General features: G+C 43.0%; 1 protein-coding gene across 1 annotated transcript in view; it reads right to left on the bottom strand.

The window, feature by feature from the left end:
• Positions 1 to 2,137: 2,137 nt before the first annotated feature.
• LOC126335620 (hemolymph lipopolysaccharide-binding protein-like) overlaps positions 2,138 to 23,573 on the bottom strand; it is a 30,010-nt gene continuing 8,574 nt past the window's right edge. Inside the window, exons 2-5 of the mRNA XM_049999074.1 lie at positions 23,095 to 23,228; positions 22,883 to 23,003; positions 7,936 to 8,232; positions 2,138 to 2,399 (exon numbers count right to left, since the gene is read on the bottom strand). Of these exons, the coding sequence (XP_049855031.1) occupies positions 2,242 to 2,399; positions 7,936 to 8,232; positions 22,883 to 23,003; positions 23,095 to 23,228 (710 nt within the window). The 3' untranslated portion in view covers positions 2,138 to 2,241. The remainder of the gene's footprint in view (positions 2,400 to 7,935; positions 8,233 to 22,882; positions 23,004 to 23,094; positions 23,229 to 23,573) is intronic.

Here is a 23,573-nt window from a genome sequence, read left to right as displayed (position 1 = left end):
TTGAACTATTTTTTTCAAACCTTGTACATACTAATAATGAAGTAGGTCTTTCATACGATGTAACTGTTAACGGTGGAATATCATATATTTATATTAATTATTCAATAAGAACTTCGTCACTTGGCTTCTTCACCTAGAAAAGACTACATTAAAATTTTACTACATTAGGCAACACAGCCACTAGAGGAGTATTTTGCTGAATGTTCTCAACTACTGCTTGGAAGATTTCTTCAATTTATGGTGAATGTGGGGAGGACATCAAACAGTGAGTTACGTGAGAAAGGGGAAGGAAACAACAGTGTCCTTTCAAAGGAATCATCCCGGCATTTCCCTGAAGTGATAGAGTATAAAGTCGAAAGATACGACGCAAGTTTCGTCACTGTATACTTGCTAAGGGCTGCACACTTTATTTCCGCGCTAAAGCACTCATCGAACTCAGAAACGATTCACTTATATTTGATTTTGGCTTTGACTACCGTGTTCACCCTTCATGGAAACGATTCCAGTGTTCTTGTAGTTCGCCACTCGTGGTTACAATATTAATTCATTTTACTTCGTCACACTGGCTGTAAAGGCCACTAAAAATAGAACAAAAAACATAAATGTAGATGGAAAAGGCTTTGCAGAAGAAATAAAATGTTGCAAGAACATCTGTTATGGCATCCACGACTATTTAGCTGTTGAAATTGGAAGCTGAGGCTGAATATGCAGGCTGAGTCAAAGAATAGTGTATGCATGAATAAAACGTTCTCGGTTTTCAAGGTGCCGCAATTCGAATAAAATCCTCGAGCTTTCGATGTCTTTCTCCGCCATCGTCAACAATAGTTCACTGACTGCCGGGGCTGCTACGGTTTCTCGCTTATATAGGCATGCTGACATCATCAGCAGCCAATCATATATGCCGTCGCGAAAGACTCTGTGGACAGTAGTATACTCAGATTGTAGAAAATATTGACGAGCGTAAGGTGCGAAATGAAAACACATCAGAGAAAGATTTATGGGTGTCCTCTGTTTTGATTCTGCAGACAGTGTCCGTACCGAGTTTAGAGGTGAGCAGTATTGGCAACATTTATTCTAGCGCACATTTATTCTGAATGGAGTCGGAGTTTTGGTCTGCGGGAAGGTGGACGGATATATTGATAGTCTGTAGCACATGTTGAGCACACTGTGTCGGCGGTGTGTTTCTCCGTTAAACAGTGGTTTGTGGAACATTCCCACACGTGCAGACCAGGCTCTGGACTCAACGTATTACAAACGGACGTTAAGACTAACTCGTTGTGGGGGCAGCAGTGGTCGACCGAGCATAATCCACGGAAGAACTTTGGGCTCATATTGGATCTGTTGTGTCACAGAGAACAGTTGGAAACCATCTGCTTACAGCAGGACTGAGAGCACGTGCGCCTCTGTCCAGACCACCACTGACACAAGACACAGCTGAACTTGGCTACTCTGGTGCCGTGAAAGAATCGAATGGAGTGTGGAATGGCGCTCTGTTGTCGTGAGTGATAACAGTGGGTTCTGTCTGTACACGAGTAGCGTATGGCGTACATCCGATGAGCTGCCTAGTCCGGAGTGCACTGGCCCAGTTCCATGTTTCATAGTGCGAGGGTCCATCAGTTGCCACTCGCGTTCACATTTGATTTATCTACATTGCGCATACCATTATCCCCGTGCTTCACCAATCAGTACAGTGCACGTACACATAAGACTGCAGCGATGCAATTTGCTTTCTGTGGTGTACGACAACTGGCCTTGCCAACAAGATCACCATATCTCCTGCCAGCTGAACATCCGTAGAACATGGTGAAGTGGGGGCTCATTCGTTCTTCAGAAGAAACATTTCACAATTTCATCAAAGGGAGTAAGAGACTTGGGCTATTCTCATCTTTATGACCGTTTGTATGCGGGAATACACTCCTGCATTGCCACCAGAGGACGAGGACTGTGTGTTGACCTGACTGTTTATTTACCTTTTACTGTGACCTATGCGATTCATTTGGTCTGAATTTGTTGTCGTCTGCTCCTACAACATGGTGAATAAAATGACCTTGTCCTTGATGGTGTTGCATTTTCACCAGTCTAAGTCTTTTATTGGGTACTTACTCAAGGCTTTTTTTTCAGTAGACATATATCCACGTACTCAGAAATATGCACGAAAGAGTACTTTCTGTTTATTTGACAAAAGAGATTACATCAACAGTAGCACAAGAGCCCCGAAGCACCTGACAAGAAAGGTCTTTGCTAGGCTGGCAGCTCACAGACGAACGGGAGCGGCACTTTGCAGCGGATGTTCCTGACTTTGCCCGTTGCCTCCCACACCGCACCGCATTCACCTTCCATGGACGGTGGACCAGCGCTCTCGTCCCAGTGGATGTAACCAACGGAGTCGAGTGGTTCACCTGCAGGCACAGAAGAAGAGCAGTCAGCAAACGGAACACCAGGAAGCTCATGCTGAATCCATTTGAGAGACACTCGTTACCCAAACATGATGTACACTGCCGATCGTGGGACTGAATGCTCTTTGGTGATGTTATGGGCATGTAAGTCAATATAGGTGATGTAATACACTGGCGTCGAAAGCTAAAGCAACATACGGAAATTTTGCAGACTTACGATCATTTTGCCACATTTGCAACATTTAATCTAGGAGGTAGTGAGCTGGAAACAATGTAAAGGAAGGAAACGATGTCTCACGCTTCTTGACAGGGAACGATGCGAGAGACCCGCACCGCCTTACTATCCAAGGTCCTAATGGAGGCGGTTTTCCGTTGCCTTCCTCCGACCGTAATGAGGATGAATGATGATGATGAAGACGACACAGCAACACCCAGTCATCTCGGGGCAGGTGATAATTCCTGACCCCGCACGGAATCGAACACGGGACTCCGTGCCCGGGAAGCGAGAACGCTACCGCGTGTGTATTGCTCGACGCATTTGTAGCAATTCTGAAGCGAACGCCATGAAGTGTTTCCTTCCGTTTAGAAATCGAGTTGAACTCACGAGGGCTTAAGTCAGTGGAGTGCACTCCCATAAGTCAAACAAATCAGTAAGAGCTTGCACTGTACGTGCTTGAGCATTGTCCTGCAAAATGTTGGTTAGGTCCTGCAGAAAGTGTCATCACCTCTAAGCTCGTCGTAGGTTGTGTTCCAGAAATGAACAACTGCTACAAATTCGTCGAGCAATATACTGCGCCGCATGAACTCTCAACACAACTGGCACTGCGAAGAGTATCCTATGACTTCCACATCGCTGGCAACGGGTTATACACAATGCTGGTGACTACTTTGAAGGTCAGTGAAACTATTAAGGTATACCGAAGGTAAAAGAGTCCCCCATTCTGATCTTCGAGCAGGGACTACTCAGGAGGACGCCGTTATCAGGAGAAAGAAAACTGGCGTTCTACGGATCGGAGCGTGGAATGTCAGATCCCTTAATTGGGTAGTTAGGTTAGAAAATTAAAAAGGGAAACGGATAGGTTGAAGCTGGATACAGTGGGAATTACAGATGTTCGGTGGCAGGAGTAGCAAGACCTCTGATCAGATGAATACAGGGTTATAAGTACAAAATCAAATAGGGATAACGCAGGTGTAATTTTAGTAATGAATAAAAAATTAGGAGCGCGGGTGAAATTATTCAGATAGTGAAGGAAGACTGAAGTTTAATAGTCATGGAGGACTGGAATTCGATAGTAGGAAACGGAAGAGAAGGGCAAGTAAGTGAATATGGAATGGTGGTGAGTAATGAAAGAGGAAGCCACCTGGTAGAATTTTCCACGGAGCATAACTTAATCACAGCAAACACTTGGTTTAAAAATCATGAAAGAAGGTTGTATTCGTGGAATATGCCTGGAGACACTGGAAGGTTTCAGATAGATTATATAATGGTAAGACAGAGATTTAGGAACCAGGTTTTGAATTTTAAGAGATTTCCACTGAAAGAACCAGAGGTTGGAGAGAGTTTGAGAGAGCACTAGGGTACGACTGACAAGAACGGGGGAACGAAATACAGTAGAAGAAGTATGGGTAGTAGCTATGGGGAATGAAATACTAAAGGCAGCAGAGCATCAAGCAGGTAAAAAGATGAGGGCTAATAGAAATCCTTGGGTAACAGAAGAAATATTGAACTTAATTGAAGAAAGGAGAAAATACAATAAAAATGCAATAAAGCAGGCAAAAAGGAATACAATCGTCTCAAAATGAGATCGACAGGAAGTGCAAAGTGGCTAAGCAAGGATGGCTAGAGGACAAATGTAAGGAAGTAGAAGCATATATCACTAGGGGTTTAAAGAAAGCTTTGGATAAAAGAGAACCACTTGTACGAATATCAGATTAAAAACCAGTACGCAGCAAAGAAGAGAAAGCAGAAAGATGGAAGGAGTGTGTAGAGGGTCTATACAAGGGCGATGCTATGGAAATGGAAGAGGACGTAGAGGAAGATGAAATGGGAGTTAGGCTACTGCGTGAAGAATTTACAAAGCATTGGAAGACCTAAGTCGAAACAAGGCCCCACAGTAGACAACATTCCATTAGAATTACTGCAGCCTTGGGAGAGTCATCAATGACAAAACACTACCATTGGGTGAGGAAGATGTATGAGACAAGCGAAATACCCTCAGACTTCAAGAAGAATATAATAATCCCAAACCCTAACAAAGGGTTGACAGAAGTGAAAATTACCGAACTATCAGTTTAATAAGTCACGGCTGCAAAATACTAACACGAATTCTTTACACACGAAAGGAAAATCTGGTAGCAGCTGACCTCTGGAAATATCAGTTTGGATTCCGTAGCAATGTTGGAACACGTGAGGCAATACTCGCCCTACGACTTATCTTAGAAGATAGATTTAGGAAAGGCAAACCTACGTTTGTTGCATTTGTAGACTAGTAGAAGGCTTTTGACAGTCTTGAGTGGAATACTCTCTTTCAAGTCCTGAATGCAGCAGGGGTTAAATACAGGGAACGAAAGGCTCTTTACAATTTGTGCAGCATCCTGATGACAGTTATAAGAGTCGAGGGGCACGAAAGGGAAAAGGTGGAGGAAACAAAAGAAAAATTTGGAGTAGGAATAAAAATCCATGGAGAAAAAATAAGATCTTTGATGTTTATCGATGACATTGTAATTCTGTCAGAGACAGCAAAGGACTTGGGAGAGCAGTTGAACGGAATGTACAGTGTCTTGAAAGGAGGACATAAAATGAACATCAACAAAAGCAAAACCAGGATAGTGGAATATAGTCAAATTAAATCAGGTGGTGGTGAGTCAATCAGCTTAGGAAGTGAGACACTTACAGTAGAAGATGAGATTTGCTATTTGGGGAGCAAAATAACTGATGATGGTCGAAGTAGAGAGGATATTAAATTTGGGCTTGCAGTATCCTCCTTTCAAGACACTATCCATTCCGTTCAACTGCTCTTCCAAGTCCTTTACTGTCTCCAACAGAATTACAAGTCATCGACGAACCTTAAATTTTTTATGTCTTCTCCATGGATTTTAATACCTAGTCCGAATTTTTCTTTTTCTTCCTTTACTGCTTGCTCAATATACAGATTGAATAACATCGAGGAGAGGCTACAACCCTGTCCCGCTCCCTTCCCAACCACAGCTTCCCTTTCATGCTCCTCGACTCTTATAACTGCCATCTGGTTTCTGTACAAATTGTAAATAAGTTCCCGCTCTCTGTATTTTACCCCTGGCACCTTCAGAATTTGAAAGAGAGTATTCCAGTCAACATTGTAAAAGCTTTCTCTAAGTCTACAAATGCTAGAAACGTAGGTTTGCCTTTTCTTAATCTAGGTTCTAAAATTAGTCTTAGGGTCAGTATTGCCTCACGTGTTCCCATATTTCTACGGAATCCAAACTGGTCGTCGCCGAGGTCAGCTTCTACCAGTTATTCCATTCGTCTGTAAAGAATTCGCGTTAGTATTTTGCAGCTGATAGTTCGATAATTTCACATTTGTCAACACCTTCTTTCTTTGGGATTGGAATTATTATATTATTCTTGAAATCTGAGGGTATTTCGCCTGTCTCATACATTTTGCTCACCAGATGGTAGAGCTTCGTTAGGACTGGCTCTCCCAAGGCTGTCAGTAGTTCTAAGGGACGGTTGTCTACTCCTGGGGCCTTGTTTCGACTTAGGTCTTTCAGTGCTCTATCAAACTCTTCACGCAGTATCATATATCCCATTTCATCTTCATTTACATCCTCTTCCATTTCTATAACATTGCCCTTGTATAGACCCTGTATATACTCCTTCCACTTTTCTGCTTTCCCTTCTTGGCTTAGAACTGGGTTTCCATTTGAGCCCTTGATATTCATACAAGTGGTTCTCTTTCCTGCAAAGGTCTCCTTAATATTCCTGTAGGCAGTATCTATCTCACCCCTAGTGAGAGAAACCTTTACATCCTTACATTTGTCCTCTACCCATGCCTGTTTAGCCATTTTGCACTTCCTGTCGATCTAATTTTTGAGACGTTTGTATTCCTTTTTGCCTGCTTTATTTACTGCATTTTTATATTTTCTCCTTTCGTCAATAAAATTCAATACTTCTTCTGTCACCCAAGGATTTCTACTAGCCCTCGTCTTTTTACCCATTTGATCCTCTGCTGCCATCACTACTTCATCCCTCAAAGCCACCCATTCTTCTTCTACTGTATTTCTTTCCCCCATTATTGTCAATTGTTCCATTATGCTCTCCATGAAACTGTGTACAACCTCTGGTTTAGCCAGTTTGTCCAGGTCCCATCTCCTTAAATTCCCACCTTCATGCAGTTTCTTCAGTTTTAATCTCGTTCATAACCAATATATTGTGGTCAGAATCCACATCTGCCCCTGTAAATGTCTTACAATTTAAAACCTGGTTCCTGAATCTCTGTCTTACCATTATGTAATCTATCTGAAACCTGTCAGTATCTCCAGGCTTCTTTCATGTATACAACCTTCTTTTATGATTCGTGAACCAAGTATTAGCTATGATTAAGTTGTGCTTTGTGCAGAATTCCACCAGGCGGCTTCCTCTGATCAGTTTGATTACTCAGATTCCGTCATTTTGATGTGCATTGACTTCCATTAACGTTATAATCGTTGTAGACATTACATTCAGCTTCATATTTCCCGAAACTCTGTGCCCTTTGTTCCATAGATTTCGCCTAATCACTCATCTTTGGCCACCACTGACAGTATGATTTACTGCTGCAGGCACCGATCAAAGCTCTGTGATTATTGGTTCTCTTAAGTCATCAACATTGGCGATAAGCATAAACCACCCCCTGTTATTGATCTCCTGAATTCCATTAAGCTGATGGCACTGTTTGATCGTAAACTAACGTACGGACCCCGCATACCAAAACATATTCATCAACAGGCTGAACACACTCTCGTCAGCCATGCCATGGCCTCCATCCTGTTTATCCATATCCCCTGCCTCTTCCTGCAAACTCTCCCACTCCACACATCCAAATATACCAACACATTAGCGCCCCTCACATTGCCACACCCCACACGCAACACCAACATCCCCTCCCACTGCTAATTATGGTTCAGGTCCTAAGGCTTTCAGCTCTTCATCCTCAATATGAAGATCGCCTTTAGCTCATGATTTTTGTACTTTAAAACTTTATATACGTTTCTAAACACTTCTGATGAAGTGACAAGAGTACAACCCACCCACCCCCCCATCCATTGGAATGCAGTTACAACAATAATAAGAGATATATGAACAACAAGGTACAACTAGGTAATGGACACGTCGTATTCAATAGACATCTCTTTAAAATTTAATCTGTGGACAACGCTCAAAGCTAGAAAACAATTTATGAAGAAGTGGTAGGCTTTTATAAATGTGACAATAGCTGTTTGTGTGGTTAGTTTCAAGGGCATAATCTTCATACTAACATAAAAATAAAATTCCTATTTACTGAAGGCCGTTGCAACTTACCGAGAACTGTCTCGTAGTAGCCTTTCTGCGGCTCGTAGCGGAATCCAACCCTCGCCAGAATCTGGCCGCAAATCACTTTTCTAATGACTTCTTCCTCCTCCTTGGAATTAATAATCACCATGTGGCCACCGTCTTCTTCACAAATACTTTTTGCCTCAGACCAAGTCGCACGTAACTGGGGCACTTTGTAATAACCCACGCCATCATATTTCGTATATCCAGCACGAACGTCCCTAGGTGTTCCAGTCGTTGCCACGGTGTCGTTATTGCAGGCGTTGGAGCGAGTAGTAGGAACATCTGTAAACACAACTATTTTACTACAGAACACAGATAAAATGCTTATGCTTTCTGTAAAAATCAATAGTTGCTTTCTGTTATATATATTTTATCTGTCAGTTTGAAGTTTTGTGTAGTTGCTATCTACCTTCAATTTGTTTATATTATTTTCCCCAGGCCCTGTGAATTTTATCACCAACTAAAAGACAATTACTGTCGATTTTGCACTTTCACTAGACAATTTTTTTATTCGTTCCTAGCAAATGACACTTACAAAAGAAGCAACAGACCACTGCTGAAAAGTTTTGAAAATTGATCGTCCAGCAGCCTGATTCTGGATCCATAGTAGGCAGCAAACACACAGTCTACTCCCGGACTTACAGCGTTCTCTAAACTCAGCTCTTTTGTGCTAATGTCATGACCTAATACAAACACCGTTTTATTCGTGCCTGTTCGCTGTACATTTCAAACCATCAGCACGGATCCAGCCGCATAGCCATGTACAATACGTCTGACGTGTGCATATCACTTCGCCTCACGGAATTTATGAGAATGTTCTGTTCCAATACCCTCTGACGCACACCTTCATTTTACACAAGTTTTCGTATCTTGCAGTTTACGCAACCACCTATATGAATTAATAAAGCCGTCGGGTTTCATATTTGACTGTCGGGGTTACCCATTAATTACTTTTGATTCTAAACCTCTGACGCAGGCTGCTCTGAAATTTATAAAGTTGCGCTTCAGTATCAGCACTGTAAGTTTATCCCCAATTCTCTGGCACACGGCGTACCGTATATGAAACTTCGGGTAGTTTTGGATGCAAACCGGAAGAGCTTCCGACGGCGCTAAGTGTGGTGCGATGTGCATACATTTTTTACAGTAGCAATTTTCTATCTGTCCCAGTTGCTACGCTCCGGGTCAAAAAGGTGGTAACGAGCAGTTCACGACGTTAGTTTCAGGGCAACCTTCATAAGCGTGGACCACACAATATATTTTACCCACGTGCACGTAGGTGGAAGAGCAGATATTGCTAGGCAACTGGTGTGTCTGGAGACTCGTGTCACGTGCAGAGCGAGGCATAATGGCGACGCAGCGTATGTAAAAACTTGTAATTTTTCTGTTGGTCACAACATGTACGATGGTGCACATTTTCACATGGTTTTTGGAAGGCTGATGCCTAGAAGATGACACCGGAATCTAAACAGTGGAATTTTAATGATTGCGAAGTACTTTTGTAGCTCGTTGGTCATGGAACGGGTACCTCCTTACAACGTTAGTCACCAGGTACGGCATGTGGTTGAACTGCCACGAACCAAAGAATCTGCAAACACAAGCACCAGAATGACGAGGTCAGATTTGAAATACACACACCGCGACGGAATACTGTCAGTGCCTTGTCACACTAGGACCACGTAAGAAATTCATCATTGTGTTTGCAGTTGTTCTCATGATAATGTATGACTCCAATCACACAGCTTTGCAGCTACGACAATAACAGCCCTTACAGTCTTCTTCTCCGTCTATCGAGATTGACAGATCATTCCATACAGTTTGGAATTTTACGCTGGTCCATGTTCAGACGTAGCTCCATTTAAACTCGGATGTCCATCCTTGCCCATACGCTAGTCGTGTTGTTCTGTCTGTAGTACACATAAATCCTCGATATCCTTCAACATGTAATAAGACAAAAATGGAAGACACATGTTGTAATGGTACTTGAATTACGTAACCATTACGCCACCTCATCTGAACCTCTCGATACCAGTAATATTCTACTGCATTTCTGTAGTTAACATATTTCTGAGACAACATTCAGATTTGATTTCATTTGTGATACATCGATATGTTTATATTGCAATGATATTATTCTTATATGTATTCTTTCTTTTGCCACTATGATCTTTGACGTACTTGCAACTCTGATTTTTAGGCGCGTAAGCGATTGTTAGTTAGTTGTTGAGTTGTTAGAGAGTCGGACGTCTTGGAAGTAATGTAGGAAAGACGCATATTGTAGTCAACTTATAAAATGTGAACTTTAACAGTGACTGTGAGGAAGGTGTTTTCAAGTATGTTTTGTATTGTGAAGTGATGTTTTGTGTTTTACGTGATATTGCAATAAAAGCAATTAAAAGGAAGTGTAACTTAAATTAGGAGTGCTGATTTTTTTTTACATCACTATTGTGCTAACTTTGAAAAGTTTAACCTCCAAGAATGGTTTGTGAAGCGCATCTACAAAATTTATTAAATATAGCAGGATAAAACCTAGGCCTTTTTGCATCCGAGCTTTGAATCATAACCACCTAGATTTTCAACGATTGAGCCATGATTTTCTGACGAGACCAGCGAGGGAAACACAAAAAGATAAGTGCCTAGTGTTTTCATTATTACATGAAATGACTATTAACTACGCTCTAATGACTCCTACCACATAATATGACTGTTGTTGCCAGATAATGCAGTATTTAGCAGCGTGAGCAACACCACAATCGTTATTAAAATTTTGACCTTTGTTGTGGTAGGGTTGTTAGATTGTTCAGTCAATAGCGATATCAAATTATTAAAGTTCACAGTATGGAACAAACTCAGTCCTGACAGTTGACTTATACTTGCATAACATTAAATAACACAAAAACTATTTCTAATATCACAACCTTTTAGAAATCTGAAGATAAAGATGTGTAAACAATATTTGGATAGAGCGGGATGTGAACCCGCTACACTCTACTTTGCAACTTATGGCCTTCCAACTACGCCACACTGAAGTTCTGCAAAGAACGACCTTGAATTTTATGTTACGGTCCTGCGAAGAAAAATTTAAACGCCTGTATGCCATTAACTGGCATGTAATTATAAAAAATCCGACCAAGAACGACATTTATTTTATGAATCTTCAATGTGACATTGCATTAAAACGGCTTAGTTTCATAACAAGCGGGGTATAACACGAAAATAACAATACGAAAATTCTTTAGCCAATGATACGACGTTTACCGTCGCTTTATTACAAAATATTGTACAAATAACAGTGCGTTCTCGAGAGGTTAAATGTGCAGGTGCTGGTGCTTGGAGAGACTGAAAGTTTGTAACATAAAACCCAAATAGTATTCATTTCGGCTGAACTCGACAAATGCAATATGGCTACTCAAAAGATCTGCTTTCGATATAGAGATCGTTCTTGCATCTTTTTGCTTCCACTTTAGGTGACACGCAGAACCTATTTGTGTTCCACGTGGCGAAGTGACTTCTCAGCCTGATATAGCATGAAGTGACGTCACAAAATTCGTAGAGCGCCACGTCAGTCTTAGCTAACAGCCCGAGGTGGCGACAATTTAATGCTTTGGTAGCGCCCAAGACGCAGAGTCAATGTGCAAGCAGACTGTCTGGCCCCGCCCATTCACCCTGTGAGTGGACAGGTGACGTCTTCTTCGGCAGCATCCGAACAGGTGCACCAGAGGAAGAGTTTGCTGGTTACCGGGCGCTTTAATGTTGGGCCCATTGTGCAGCATTTTAGGGAAATAGCGTCCAGGACCATAAAGAAATCCAACGTACACTCGGTATGACCACAGGAGGAGGCCGGTTTTGGGGCCGTCCACAGTTCGTGCATGCGGCTCGTGGAAGTTGTGCACTGCTATGATCGCTCGTAGGGTGAAAGCACAGCTCACAATTTGGAGCATCGTTCCCAAGACTGATTGGGGTCCTTCGGTTTTGAGGAAAGTGAAGGAACTCAATCAGAGGCCCCTTCTGTTACGGCATTGGCTGCAGATTTCCTGACCTAGTATAGGGGTAGAGAACTTCAGAACTCTTCTTAATAGGTCAGGGGTGCACTATAGGAAGGAAGCATCTACTTGGGTATCAGACTACTTGTGGAGCGTACACGGATGTTTCTCAAGCTAGATACTAATATGAGGTTGTTTGATGAACTTTCAGTTGTCGATACGCAGAGAGCGAAATAGAATGCATACACAATAAAGACACTTCGGCTGTCAAAGTCTTAACAGTAAATCGACTAACTTTTCATAGAAAAGTCTCTACATTTCCTTTCCTCCAGGAAAATTATTGCATTCAAATTATTCTCGGAACCGATAGTTGGATGAAAAAATGGTTCAAATGGCTCTGAGCACTATGAGACTTAACTTTTGAGGTCATCAGTCCCCTAGACTTAGAACTACTTAAACCTAACTCACTTAACTACAGCACACACATCTATGCCCCAGGCAGGATTCGAACCAGCGATCGTAGCAGTAGCTGGGTTCCGGAATGAAGCGCCTAAAACCGCTCGACCCCAACGGCCGGCGATAGTTGGAAGAAAACCGAGGTTCTGAAATATTTACCATACCATGGACTGTATATCAAAAAGACAAATTAAATGCTACAGTAGGGGAAGCGTACAGTGGTGTCGTCAAAAATATTGTCTATATAGAGGTAGAAACTGAGCCTGACTGTGAAATTAACCCGACACGGGAACAGTTATAGGTGAACTCTAGTTAATCATACGATGTTTTTAGCGGACGCCGGCCGGAGTGGCCGAGCGGTTCTAGGCGCTACAGTCTGGAACCGCGCGCCCGCTACGGTCGCTGGTTCGAATCCTGCGTCGGCCATGGATATGTGTGATGTCCTTAAGTTAGTTAGGTTTAAGTAGTTCTAAGTTCTAGGAGACTGATGACCTCAGAAGTTAAGTTCCATAGTGCTCAGAGAATGTTTCTTTATTATTATTTTTTTTACAGGAAACCCTATTCCGTCAAGACAATTTTAGAATCATTCAAAGAAAGTCTACACTCGATAGCGCGGAATGAAACAGATCGTGCAATATTAATTGGAGGCGACTTAATAACCGCGTGTAGATTGGTACGTCAAGGGATTCATTGCAGGTGTTAGAGACAGGCTGTTTTGTGACGTGCCTTTGGACACGTTTCTCAAAAACTGTCTGGAGCAGCTAGTTCGACAGCCAATACGCGATAAAAATGTTTTAGAACTTGTAGCTAATACTATGCCCGACCTTATCGACGGCGTCAGTATAGAGACAGGGATTAGTGACCACGATGTCATCGTAGCGACTATGGATGCTACAGCCAATAAATCAGTCGAAGAGGCTAGGAGAATAGCGAGTTAGGGAACTGTGTCTGGTCATTCAGTACTAAGCTTGGGAAGATGGATATATATTAATTAATTTTCATGAGTCTCGTAACAAATAAATACCCCACTCATACGGTTATAGTTGGTGGGGACTTCAACCTACCCTCGGTATGTTGGCAAAAATACTTGTTCAAAACCGGTGGTAGGTAGAAAACGTCTTCCGAGATTGTCCTAAATGCTTTCTCCGAAAATTATTTCGAGCTGTTAGTCCACGAACCCACGCGAATTGTAAATGGTTGCGAAAACACACTTGACCTCTTAGCCACAAACATTCCAGAGCTGATAGAGATCATCATGACTGATACAGGGATTAGTGATCACAAGGTCGTTGTAGCTAGGCTCAATACCATTTCTTCCAAATCCATCAGAAACAAACGCAAAATAATTTTATTTAAAAAAGCGGATAAAGTGTCACTAGAAGCCTCCCTAAAAGATAATTTCCATTCCTTCCGAACTGACTATGCGAACATAGACGAGATGTGGCTCAAATTCAAAGATATAGTAGCAACAGAAATTGAGATATTCATACCTCATAAATTGGTAAGAGATGGAACGGATCCCCCGTGGTACACAAAAAAGGTCCGAACGCTGTTGCAGAGGCAACGGAAAAAGCATGCGAAGTTCAGAAGAACGCGAAATCCCGAAGATGGGCTAAAATTTACAGACGCGCGAAATTTGGCACGTACTTCGATGCGAGATGCCTTTAATAGGTTCCACAACGAAACATTGTCTCGAAATTTGGTAGAAAATCCGAAGAAATTCTGGTCGTATGTAAAGTACACAAGCGGCAAGACGCAGTCAATACCTCCGCTGCGCAGTGCCGATAGTACTGTTACCGACGACTGTGCCGCTAAAGCGGAGTTATTGAACGCAGTTTTCCGAAATTCTTTCACCAGGGAAGACGAATGGAATATTCCAGAATTTGAAAAACCAACATCTGCTAGCATGAGTTTCTTAGAAGTAGATACCTTAGGGGTTGCGAAGCAACTCAAATCGCTTGATACGGGCAAGTCTTCAGGTCCAGATTGTATACCGATTACGCTGATACTATAGCTCCCTACTTAGCACTCATATACAACCGCTCGCTCACCGATAGATCTGTACCTACAGATTGGAAAATTGCGCAGGTCGCACCAGTGTTCAAGAAGGGTAGTAGGAGTAATCCATTTAACTACTGACCTATATCATTGACGTCGGTTTGCAGTAGGGTTTTGGAGCATTTACTGTATTCAAACATTATGAATCACCTCGAAGGGAACGATCTATTGACACGTAATCAGCATGGCTTCAGAAAACATCGCTCTTGTGCAACGCAGCTAGCTCTTTATTCGCACGAAGTAATGGCCGCTATCGACAGGGGATCTCAAGTTGATTCCGTATTTCTAGATTTCCGGAAAGCTTTTGACACCGTTCCTCACAAGCGACTTCTAATCAAGCTGCGGAGCTATGGGGTATCGTCTCAGTTGTGCGACTGTATTCGTGATTTCCTGTCAGGAAGGTCGCAGTTCGTAGTAATAGACGGCAAATCATCGAGTAAAACTGAAGTGATATCCTGGGACCTCTGCTGTTCCTGATCTATATAAATGACCTGGGTAACAATCTGAGCAGTTCTCTTAGATTGTTCGCAGATGATCCTGTAATTTACCGTCTAGTAAGGTCATCCGAAGACCAGTATCAGTTGCAAAGCGATTTAGAAATGATTGCTGTATGGTGTGTCAGGTGGCAGTTGACGCTAAATAACGAAAAGTGTGAGATGATCCACATGAGTTCCAAAAGAAATCCACTGGAATTCGATTACTCGATAAATAGTACAATTCTCAAGGCTGTCAATTCAACTAAGTACCTGGGTGTTAAAATTACGAACAACTTCAGTTGGAAGGACCACATAGATAATATTGTCGGGAAGGCGAGCCAAAGGTTGCGTTTCATTGGCAGGACACTTAGAAGATGCAACAAGGCCACTAAAGAGACAGCTTACACTACACTCGTTTGTCCTCTGTTAGAATATTGCTGCGCGGTATGGGATCCTTACCAGGTGGGATTGACGGAGGACATCGAAAGGGTGCAAAAAAGGGCAGCTCGTTTTGTATTATCACGTTATAGGGGAGAGAGTGTGGCAGATATGATACACGAGTTGGGATGGAAGTCACTACAGCATAGACGTTTTTCGTCGCGACGAGACCTTTTTACGAAATTTCAGTCACCAACTTTCTCTTCCGAATGCGAAAATATTTTGTTGAGCCCAACCTACATAGGTAGGAATGATCACCAAAATAAAATAAGAGAAATCAGAGCTCGAACAGAAAAGTTTAGGTGTTCATTTTTCCCGCTCGCTGTTCGGGAGTGGAATAGTAGAGAGATAGTATGATTGTGGTTCGATGAACCCTCTGCCAAGCACTTAAATGTGAATTGCAGAGTAGTCATGTAGATGTAGAGGTAGATGTAGACAAAATAGTTAATCTTCCTTTCTCTAATCTAGCATTAAGATTTTTCATCTCCGGAAATGGAGGTACTCTTAAATGCACTACCTTTAATTCTTTGATCCTAAAATATATCACTGCACCATGTATTTATCTTTGTACCTAAAAATGGCGTAACAGCCATAAAACGGTTTGTAAAATGAATAATAAATGTTGTAGAACATTACACAAGTGTTGCGTGTGTTTTCATTCATTAAGTAAACTACATACGTTTAGAACGAACGTGAAAGGAGAGCTCCTATATGGGTGTGAAAGTAGGAAGGTTAACATGCTGCCACCAAGAGTTTGCGAGTCTTCCTCTGTCGATGTCTTAGGTTAATTTTTAAAAATCTTTCGACCAACTGTTGTATCCAACTAAGACCTTTGGAATCGAAATTGAGAAGAGCCTATCGCCATCCAAATTAAGAGAATAAAGTGGAGCCGGTATGACACACCCTCCGAAAAAGCCAGGATGCTCTATAGAGAGACTAGCTTTCTGCTGGGATCGACGGGGTAAAAGAGGACGAGGAAGGTCAGGGACAGCCAGGAGGTGGACTGTGTAGGAAGGGGCCTACAGGAGGGCCACACGTTTGCACATTTTCAAATAACTTCCGAGAATTCAGACAGGTAACACTTTTAGCGACCGCCGATATTTCGGTGGGAGAACACCCCGCCGTTTTCACGGCAAACTGCAACGGACAGGCGACGTACATGCAAATTTAAAACCTCGGTTCTCGGACTGAAGCAGGAAAGATAACTCACACACTGAACACTAGTGCCACCAAAGATGACCAAAGTCAGAGCTATCGATAGCGAGACTACGAATTCGCAAGTGAGGTAGCATTGACTCTGTCCCTCTGTTTCTAGACAAGGGAGAGAGCCGGACTCCAAACAGAGTTTAAACAAAAACCCCCATCCCTGTTAACGAAGTTGCTCGCTAATTTAATCTCAACTGCCTCCTTAATAACACTGTCCCAATAGCTGGACGTGCATACCAATATCTCGGTGATATTATATAACATGAGGTGACCAGTATCCAAGCAATGTTCGGTAATAGCAGATCTATTTGGCTGCTGTAATCGTGTGTGCCGTTTATGCTCAGTGCATCGGTCCTCTACTGTCCACATAGTTTGACCAATATATGCCATGCCGCAGCTACAAGGAATACGATATACACCCCCTTACGCAGACCAAGGTCATCCTTAACAAAACTCAAAAGCGTTCTAATTTTAGATGGAGGTCGGAAAAAAATTCACATCGTATTTACGTAAAACACGGCCGATCGTGTTGGAAGAGTTTCCTACGTATGGCAAAAAGGCAGTAGACTTTGGTGTCGACTCAGAATTGTCATCAATCACCCGATGTACAGATGGTCGATAGTGCAAAGCACGTTCAATCTGTGTATCACTATAACCATTCTGACGAAATATAACTTCAAGATGGGACAGCGCAGCTGGCAAAGTCTCAGCGTCAGAAACGACATGTGCCCTGTGTACCAAGGTACGAAGTACCCCTTCACGCTGAGCCGGATGGTGACAACTATTAGCCTGTAAGTACAAGTCGGTGTGAGTACGTTTCCTGTAGACTGCATGTCCCAATGATCAATCATCCTTCCTCCTAACCATCACGTCAAGAAAGGGAAGGCAACCATCCTCTTCCACCTCCATCGTGAAACGAATGTTCGTGTGGATCGAGTTCAGATGTTCTAGAAAGGAATTCAAATTCTTCCTACCATGATGCCAAACAACAAAGGTATCGTCAACATATCTAAAGAAACAGGCGGGTTTCAAAGACGCCGACTCCAATGCACGTTCCTCGACGTCTTCCTTAAACAAATCTTCGATCACAGGTAAGAACGGACTACCCATCACAACTCCATCTGTCTGCTCGTAATACTGGCCACTGAATAAAAAGTAAGTGGATGTCAACACATGCCGAAAGAGATTAGTTAATTCAGCACCAAACCTAGCCTCAATTAACCGCAACGAATTAGAGGAACACGAGTGAAGAGAGACTAGAACGAAACTCACTAAAATATCAGAGTCATTCAACCACAGTCCTTCCAAACGACGTAAAAAATCAGCGGGGTTCCTGATGTTCACACCGACCAACTTGTGGACTCAACACAGAAGCAAGATACTCGGCTACACGAAATGTCGGAGCGCCGATGTTACTCACTATAGGACGGAAAAGAACCCCTTCCTTGTGAATCTTCGGAAGACCATATAACCTAGGAGGAACAGCACTATAAGTGTTAATACTCTTGATAGTGTCCTGTGACAAACCATTTTTCTTCAGGAGGCTGTTGGTCTTCCTTTCAACACTTTCTGTGGGGTCAGCATCGATTCTGCGATACGCTGAGTCAGTAAACGTTTCAACTTTTGAACATAATCCTGTTTATTTAAAACAACGGTGGCATTGCCCATGTCTGCAGGTAAAATAACAATATCACTATCAACTTTTAGAGAGCGTAAAGCAGCCCTCTCTGCTGCTGTCACATTACTGTTGGGTGGACGAGCCCTAGTCAACACACGGCATGTCTCCCTCGTAACCTCCTCTGCAGCATCAGCAGGTAATTCGCAAATTGCCTTTTCAATTAAACTAATATAATCAACTACCGGCAAACTCTTCGCATTGGGTGCAAAATTTAAACACTTCCCTAGCACAGACAAGGCTGCGTCGTCAAAAGATTTCTCTGTGAGATTCATCACAGAACGTCGGGATATAACATCAGACTCTGCGCGATGAGAACGTTCAAACTTTTCCAAATGCTGAGAGGTAACGGAATTGTATTCCCACTCAGCCTGAGTCCATGAGGCACCGTCCAACCAATCCCAAGTGAAATCAGACAATTCCGATGCAACCATTAAATGAAAACGATACAATTCTTTGGAAACAGAATCCAAACGTCGACGAGTAAAACGAATCCTTTAACGAACTAGAGCCAAGCCAGCAAGTTGCTTGATGCGATTGTCGGCAGGAGAATTAATACGGTACACAACCTTGGCAAATGTTAGGACATGATTTTCGTCACGACACCCTAATAAAAACGACAAAGCACATTGCAATCTAACTCGACAGCTACGAAGTTTATCCAACTTACGTGAACACCGATACATTTCCTCCCTGTAGAGGTAAACAATGTGTGACATGAGTTTCTCCTGGCGTATACAACTTTCAGATAACTTCCGGGAATTCAGCCAGGTAACACTTTCAGCGATCGCCGATCGTTGTAGCTGCGGCATGGCATATATTGGTCAAACTATCAGGACCGTGAAGGACCGATGTACTGAACATAAACGGAACACATGATTACTGTAGCCAAGTAGATCTGCTATTGTCATACATTGCTTGGATAATGGTCACCCCATGATATATAATAACACCGAGATACTGGCATGCACGTCCAGCTATTGGGACAGTATTATTAAGGAGGCAGTTGAGATTAAATTAGTGGGCAACCTCGTTAACAGGGATGGGGTTTTTTGTTTAAACTCTGTTTGGAGTCCGGCTCTCTCCCTTGTCAAGAAACAGAGGGACTGAGGCACAGTCTCACTATCGACAGCTCTGACTTTGGTCATCTTTGGTGACACTAGTGTTCAATGTGTGTGTTATCTTTCCTGCTTCAGTCCGAGAACCTAGGTTTTAAACTTGCATGTACGCCCCCTGTCTGTTGCAGTTTGCCTTGAAAATGGCGGGGTGTTCTTCCGCCGAAATATCGGCGGTCACTGAAAATGTTACCTGGCTGAATTCCTGGAAGTTATTTGAAAGTTGTATACGCCAGGAGAAACTCAGGTCTCACACGTTTGCATAATTTGTGAACCTTGCCCGAAATCGAGTGTGCTCTCGCATTTCCATAAAAGTCCTATGCTCTGCTGCTATGGACTGCGACCGAAAATAGATCACTGTGGGGCATTCTGAAAAAAAAGATATCCATATTCTCGAGATGTCTGGAGACATACCTGTGCGATATTAGCTAAGTTCGAGAGCCATAACTACGAATCACAGAATGCTGTTGGCACAGATACTGTTTGCAATATTCGTGCTCATATGTACAATTTCTAGAGCTGCTTGACAAAATTTGAGCGCTCCCTAATGAGGGCTGTGAGCACTGTGAATATTAATATGCTTAATGAACGCAACAGTTCTGTTCAATATATGGCAATACACTCACTAAGACAGCGGTCGCAGATGTGAAATAAATTCATGTGCGACATTAGTCAGTAGTACTATAAAATAAGTTTCAGACAAGATACTGAAGTGAAAGATGGAATACTGTAAGAGACAAGCCAATAGTCAAAATAGTTTCGAAAAGCTCATATTTCCGAAAAATATATTTATTTAATTTTATAAATATCTGGTGTTTTTACAGTGTGCTTTATATGTAGCCTGACATTTATACAACTTGATATGTACGCTATAGCACAAAAATCACAATTAGGTTATTTATAAATTTTGTACCTCTTATTTTATTACTATGGAGCTCATAAATCAAGAAAATATTGTTCTTGAGGTAGGAATCTGTAATTCCAGAGTTTACTTACAATTGGAAATGTTAATTGTTTTTCATGTATTAGTAATTAAACAATTTCAGATCAAATCTAGTAATCTCAGTTTGTTTGAACATGTTTATCCTTCCTAAAAACTGATTATTGCACACACCTGTATTACTCAAAAATTTCTTAGACGACTGGTTGCTGTCGTTACCACACCTTTGACGACGTGTTCTATACTACTGGTTGCTTGTTAAGGCAGTTTTGTCATGTGGCTGGTCACTAAGTAGGAGGAGGTTTTGTTGACTATTACATTTACAAGAAAAAAAGAAAAAAAAGGTTCAAATGGCTCTGAGCACTATGGGATTTAACATCTTTGGTCATCAGACCCCTAGAACTTATAACTACTTAAACCTAACTAACCTAAGGACATCACATACATCCATGCCCAAGGCAGGATTCGAACCTGCGACCATAGCAGTTCCGCGGTTCCGGACTGCAGCGCCTAGAACCGCACGACCACCGCGGCCGGCTACTACATTTACAGTTTTCGTTTATGATGATGCGATGTACTTTATTTTGGTTTTCTGTTGTGCTGCAGAGAACAAAAGATGGTTTGTTAACAAATATAACCGGTTGTGTCGTAAATTTTTCAGTAATATAGCTGTGTACGTATCCTAAAAACTGTCAACCATCACCTCCTCAAAATAATGCATATTTTTCTTTACCAGATTGATATGTTTGTAATCAGAGGAAGGTCGTGGTAGATGAAGCTCTCTAAGCAGTTTGTTCAAGAAGCTTCACCCCTTACGCGTGTAATCAGTTGCGAGTGGCTGTCTGTTCTCCAATAGGCTTATGCTCTCGACCAGACCAAGAAATTTTATACAAACTATGTAAGAGCACTGGTATATTTACACGTGTGGCACAGAGCTGCAAAGTAATGGCTAAAGAAGTCAATAAATATGAGAATTGAATTGTAGGTCGTAACTACACTCCTGGAAATTGAAATAAGAACACCGTGAATTCATTGTCCCAGGAAGGGGAAACTTTATTGACACATTCCTGGGGTCAGATACATCACATGATCACACTGACAGAACCACAGGCACATATACACAGGCAACAGAGCATGCACAATGTCGGCACTAGTACAGTGTATATCAACCTTTCGCAGCAATGTAGGCTGCTATTCTCCCATGGAGACGATCGTAGAGATGCTGGATGTAGTCCTGTGGAACGGCTTGCCATGCCATTTCCACCTGGCACCTCAGTTGGACCAGCGTTCGTGCTGGACGTGCAGACCGCGTGAGACGACGCTTCATCCAGTCCCAAACATGCTCAATGGGGGACAGATGCGGAGATCTTGCTGGCCAGGGTAGTTGACTTACACCTTATAGAGCACATTGGGTGACACGGGAAACATGCGGTCGTGAATTGTCCTGTTGGAACAACAAGTTCCCTTGCCGGTCTAGGAATAGTAGGACGATGGGTTCGATGACCGTTTGGATGTACCGTCCACTATTCAGTGTCCCCTCGACGATCACCAGAGGTGTACGGCCAGTGTAGGAGATCGCTCCCCACACCATGATGCCGAGTGTTGGCCCTGTGTGCCTCGGTCGTATGCAGTCCTGATTGTGGCGCTCACCTGCACGGCACCAAACACGCATACGACCATCATTGGCACCAAGGCAGAAGCGACTCTCATCGCTGAAGACGACGCGTATCCATTCGTCCCACCATTCACCCCTGTCGCGACACCACTGGAGGCGTGCTGCACGATGTTGGGGCGTGAGCGGAAGACGGCCTAACGGTGTGCGGGACCGTAGCCCAGCTTCATGGAGACGGTTGCGAATGGTCCTCGCCGATACCCCAGGAGCAACAGTGTCCCTAATTTGCTGGGAAGTGGCGGTGCGGTCCCCTACGCCCCTCTTAGGATCCTACGGTCTTGGAGTGCATCCGTGCGTCGCTGCGGTCCGGTCCCAGGTCGACGGGCACGTGCACCTTCCGCCGACCACTGGCGACAACATCGATCTACTGTGGAGACCTCACGCCCCACGTGTTGAGCAATTCGGCGGTACGTCCACCCGGCCTCCCGCATGCCCACTATACGCCCTCGCTCAATGTCCGTCAGCTGCACATACGGTTCACGTCCACGCTGTCGCAGCATGCTACCAGTGTTAAAGACTGCGATGGAGCTCCGTATGTCACGGCAAACTGGCTGACACTGACGGCGGCGGTGCACAAATGCTGCGCAGCTAGCGCCATTCGACGGCCAACACCGCGGTTCCTGGTGTGTCCGCTGTGCCGTGCGGGTGATCATTGCTTGTACACCCCTCTCGCAGTGTCCGGAGCAAGTATGGTGGGTCTGACACACCGGTGTCAATGTGTTCTTTTTCCCAATTCCAGGAGTGTATAAGTAAGACGATAAGGGGAAACACATTTGTGTATGGATGTGCCATGTACTTCGTGCAGACAACTACACGCGGTAAATTAATTTAATGATAGTTATTTTTATTAAAAATGTCTATAATACCTTATTGTTTTAGGAGCGTTGGCGATCATAAACAGCTGAGTTTCTCTTACCTGTCGTCACCGCCTCTGTCTCCTGACTGTGATGTGCTATTGTAATATGATTCGTGACCTCCACGTCGTAATTCGAGCAGACGCCTGCTTTTTGGCCATCTGGACTGCATGTAACGGTCGTCTGTAAATGGAACAGATGAATTGGAATAGTCTAGAGCTATTAATTTCACCTCACTATTAACTTTAATCAGACTATACATTATATCACTTACTTTCACAATTACTGCTGAGTTCCCATAAGGATAAGATGTTTCTGTAGTACACGGTGTCTGATCTGCAAACGTTGGAAACATCGGAATCGCAACTGTTAGAGCTAATGCAATTACTCCAGCATTCAGCACAAGCGCTGAAAAAGAGAGTGATAGCAAGTGAAGGACTCTTAATTGTACCGCTAATTTGGGCAGAGTGCATTCAGAACTTATATATTTCAGTAAATATAGGGTCCTCAAAGTACAGAACCAGCAGGTGTGTGAACTGCTGGAAGAGCAGAAGAATCTCTGCAGCCAGTGCCTTGTTCCAGTTACTTCGACTACTGCAGCATCCATCAAGATGAGGAACGCATAATTAGTGATTTCTGTCCAGCTGTAGATGCCCCCAGCAAGATGTGGATAATCTCTCGCAGTCCCTACATCCTGTACATTCAATGTTCAATGCCATTAGGAGAATGAACTTCTTGTAGGTAAACGCTGTA

Source organism: Schistocerca gregaria, chromosome 2, assembly GCF_023897955.1.
Source record: "Schistocerca gregaria isolate iqSchGreg1 chromosome 2, iqSchGreg1.2, whole genome shotgun sequence".
Taxonomy (NCBI): Eukaryota; Metazoa; Arthropoda; class Insecta; order Orthoptera; family Acrididae; genus Schistocerca; species Schistocerca gregaria.
This window is presented reverse-complemented; position numbering and strand designations above follow the sequence as displayed.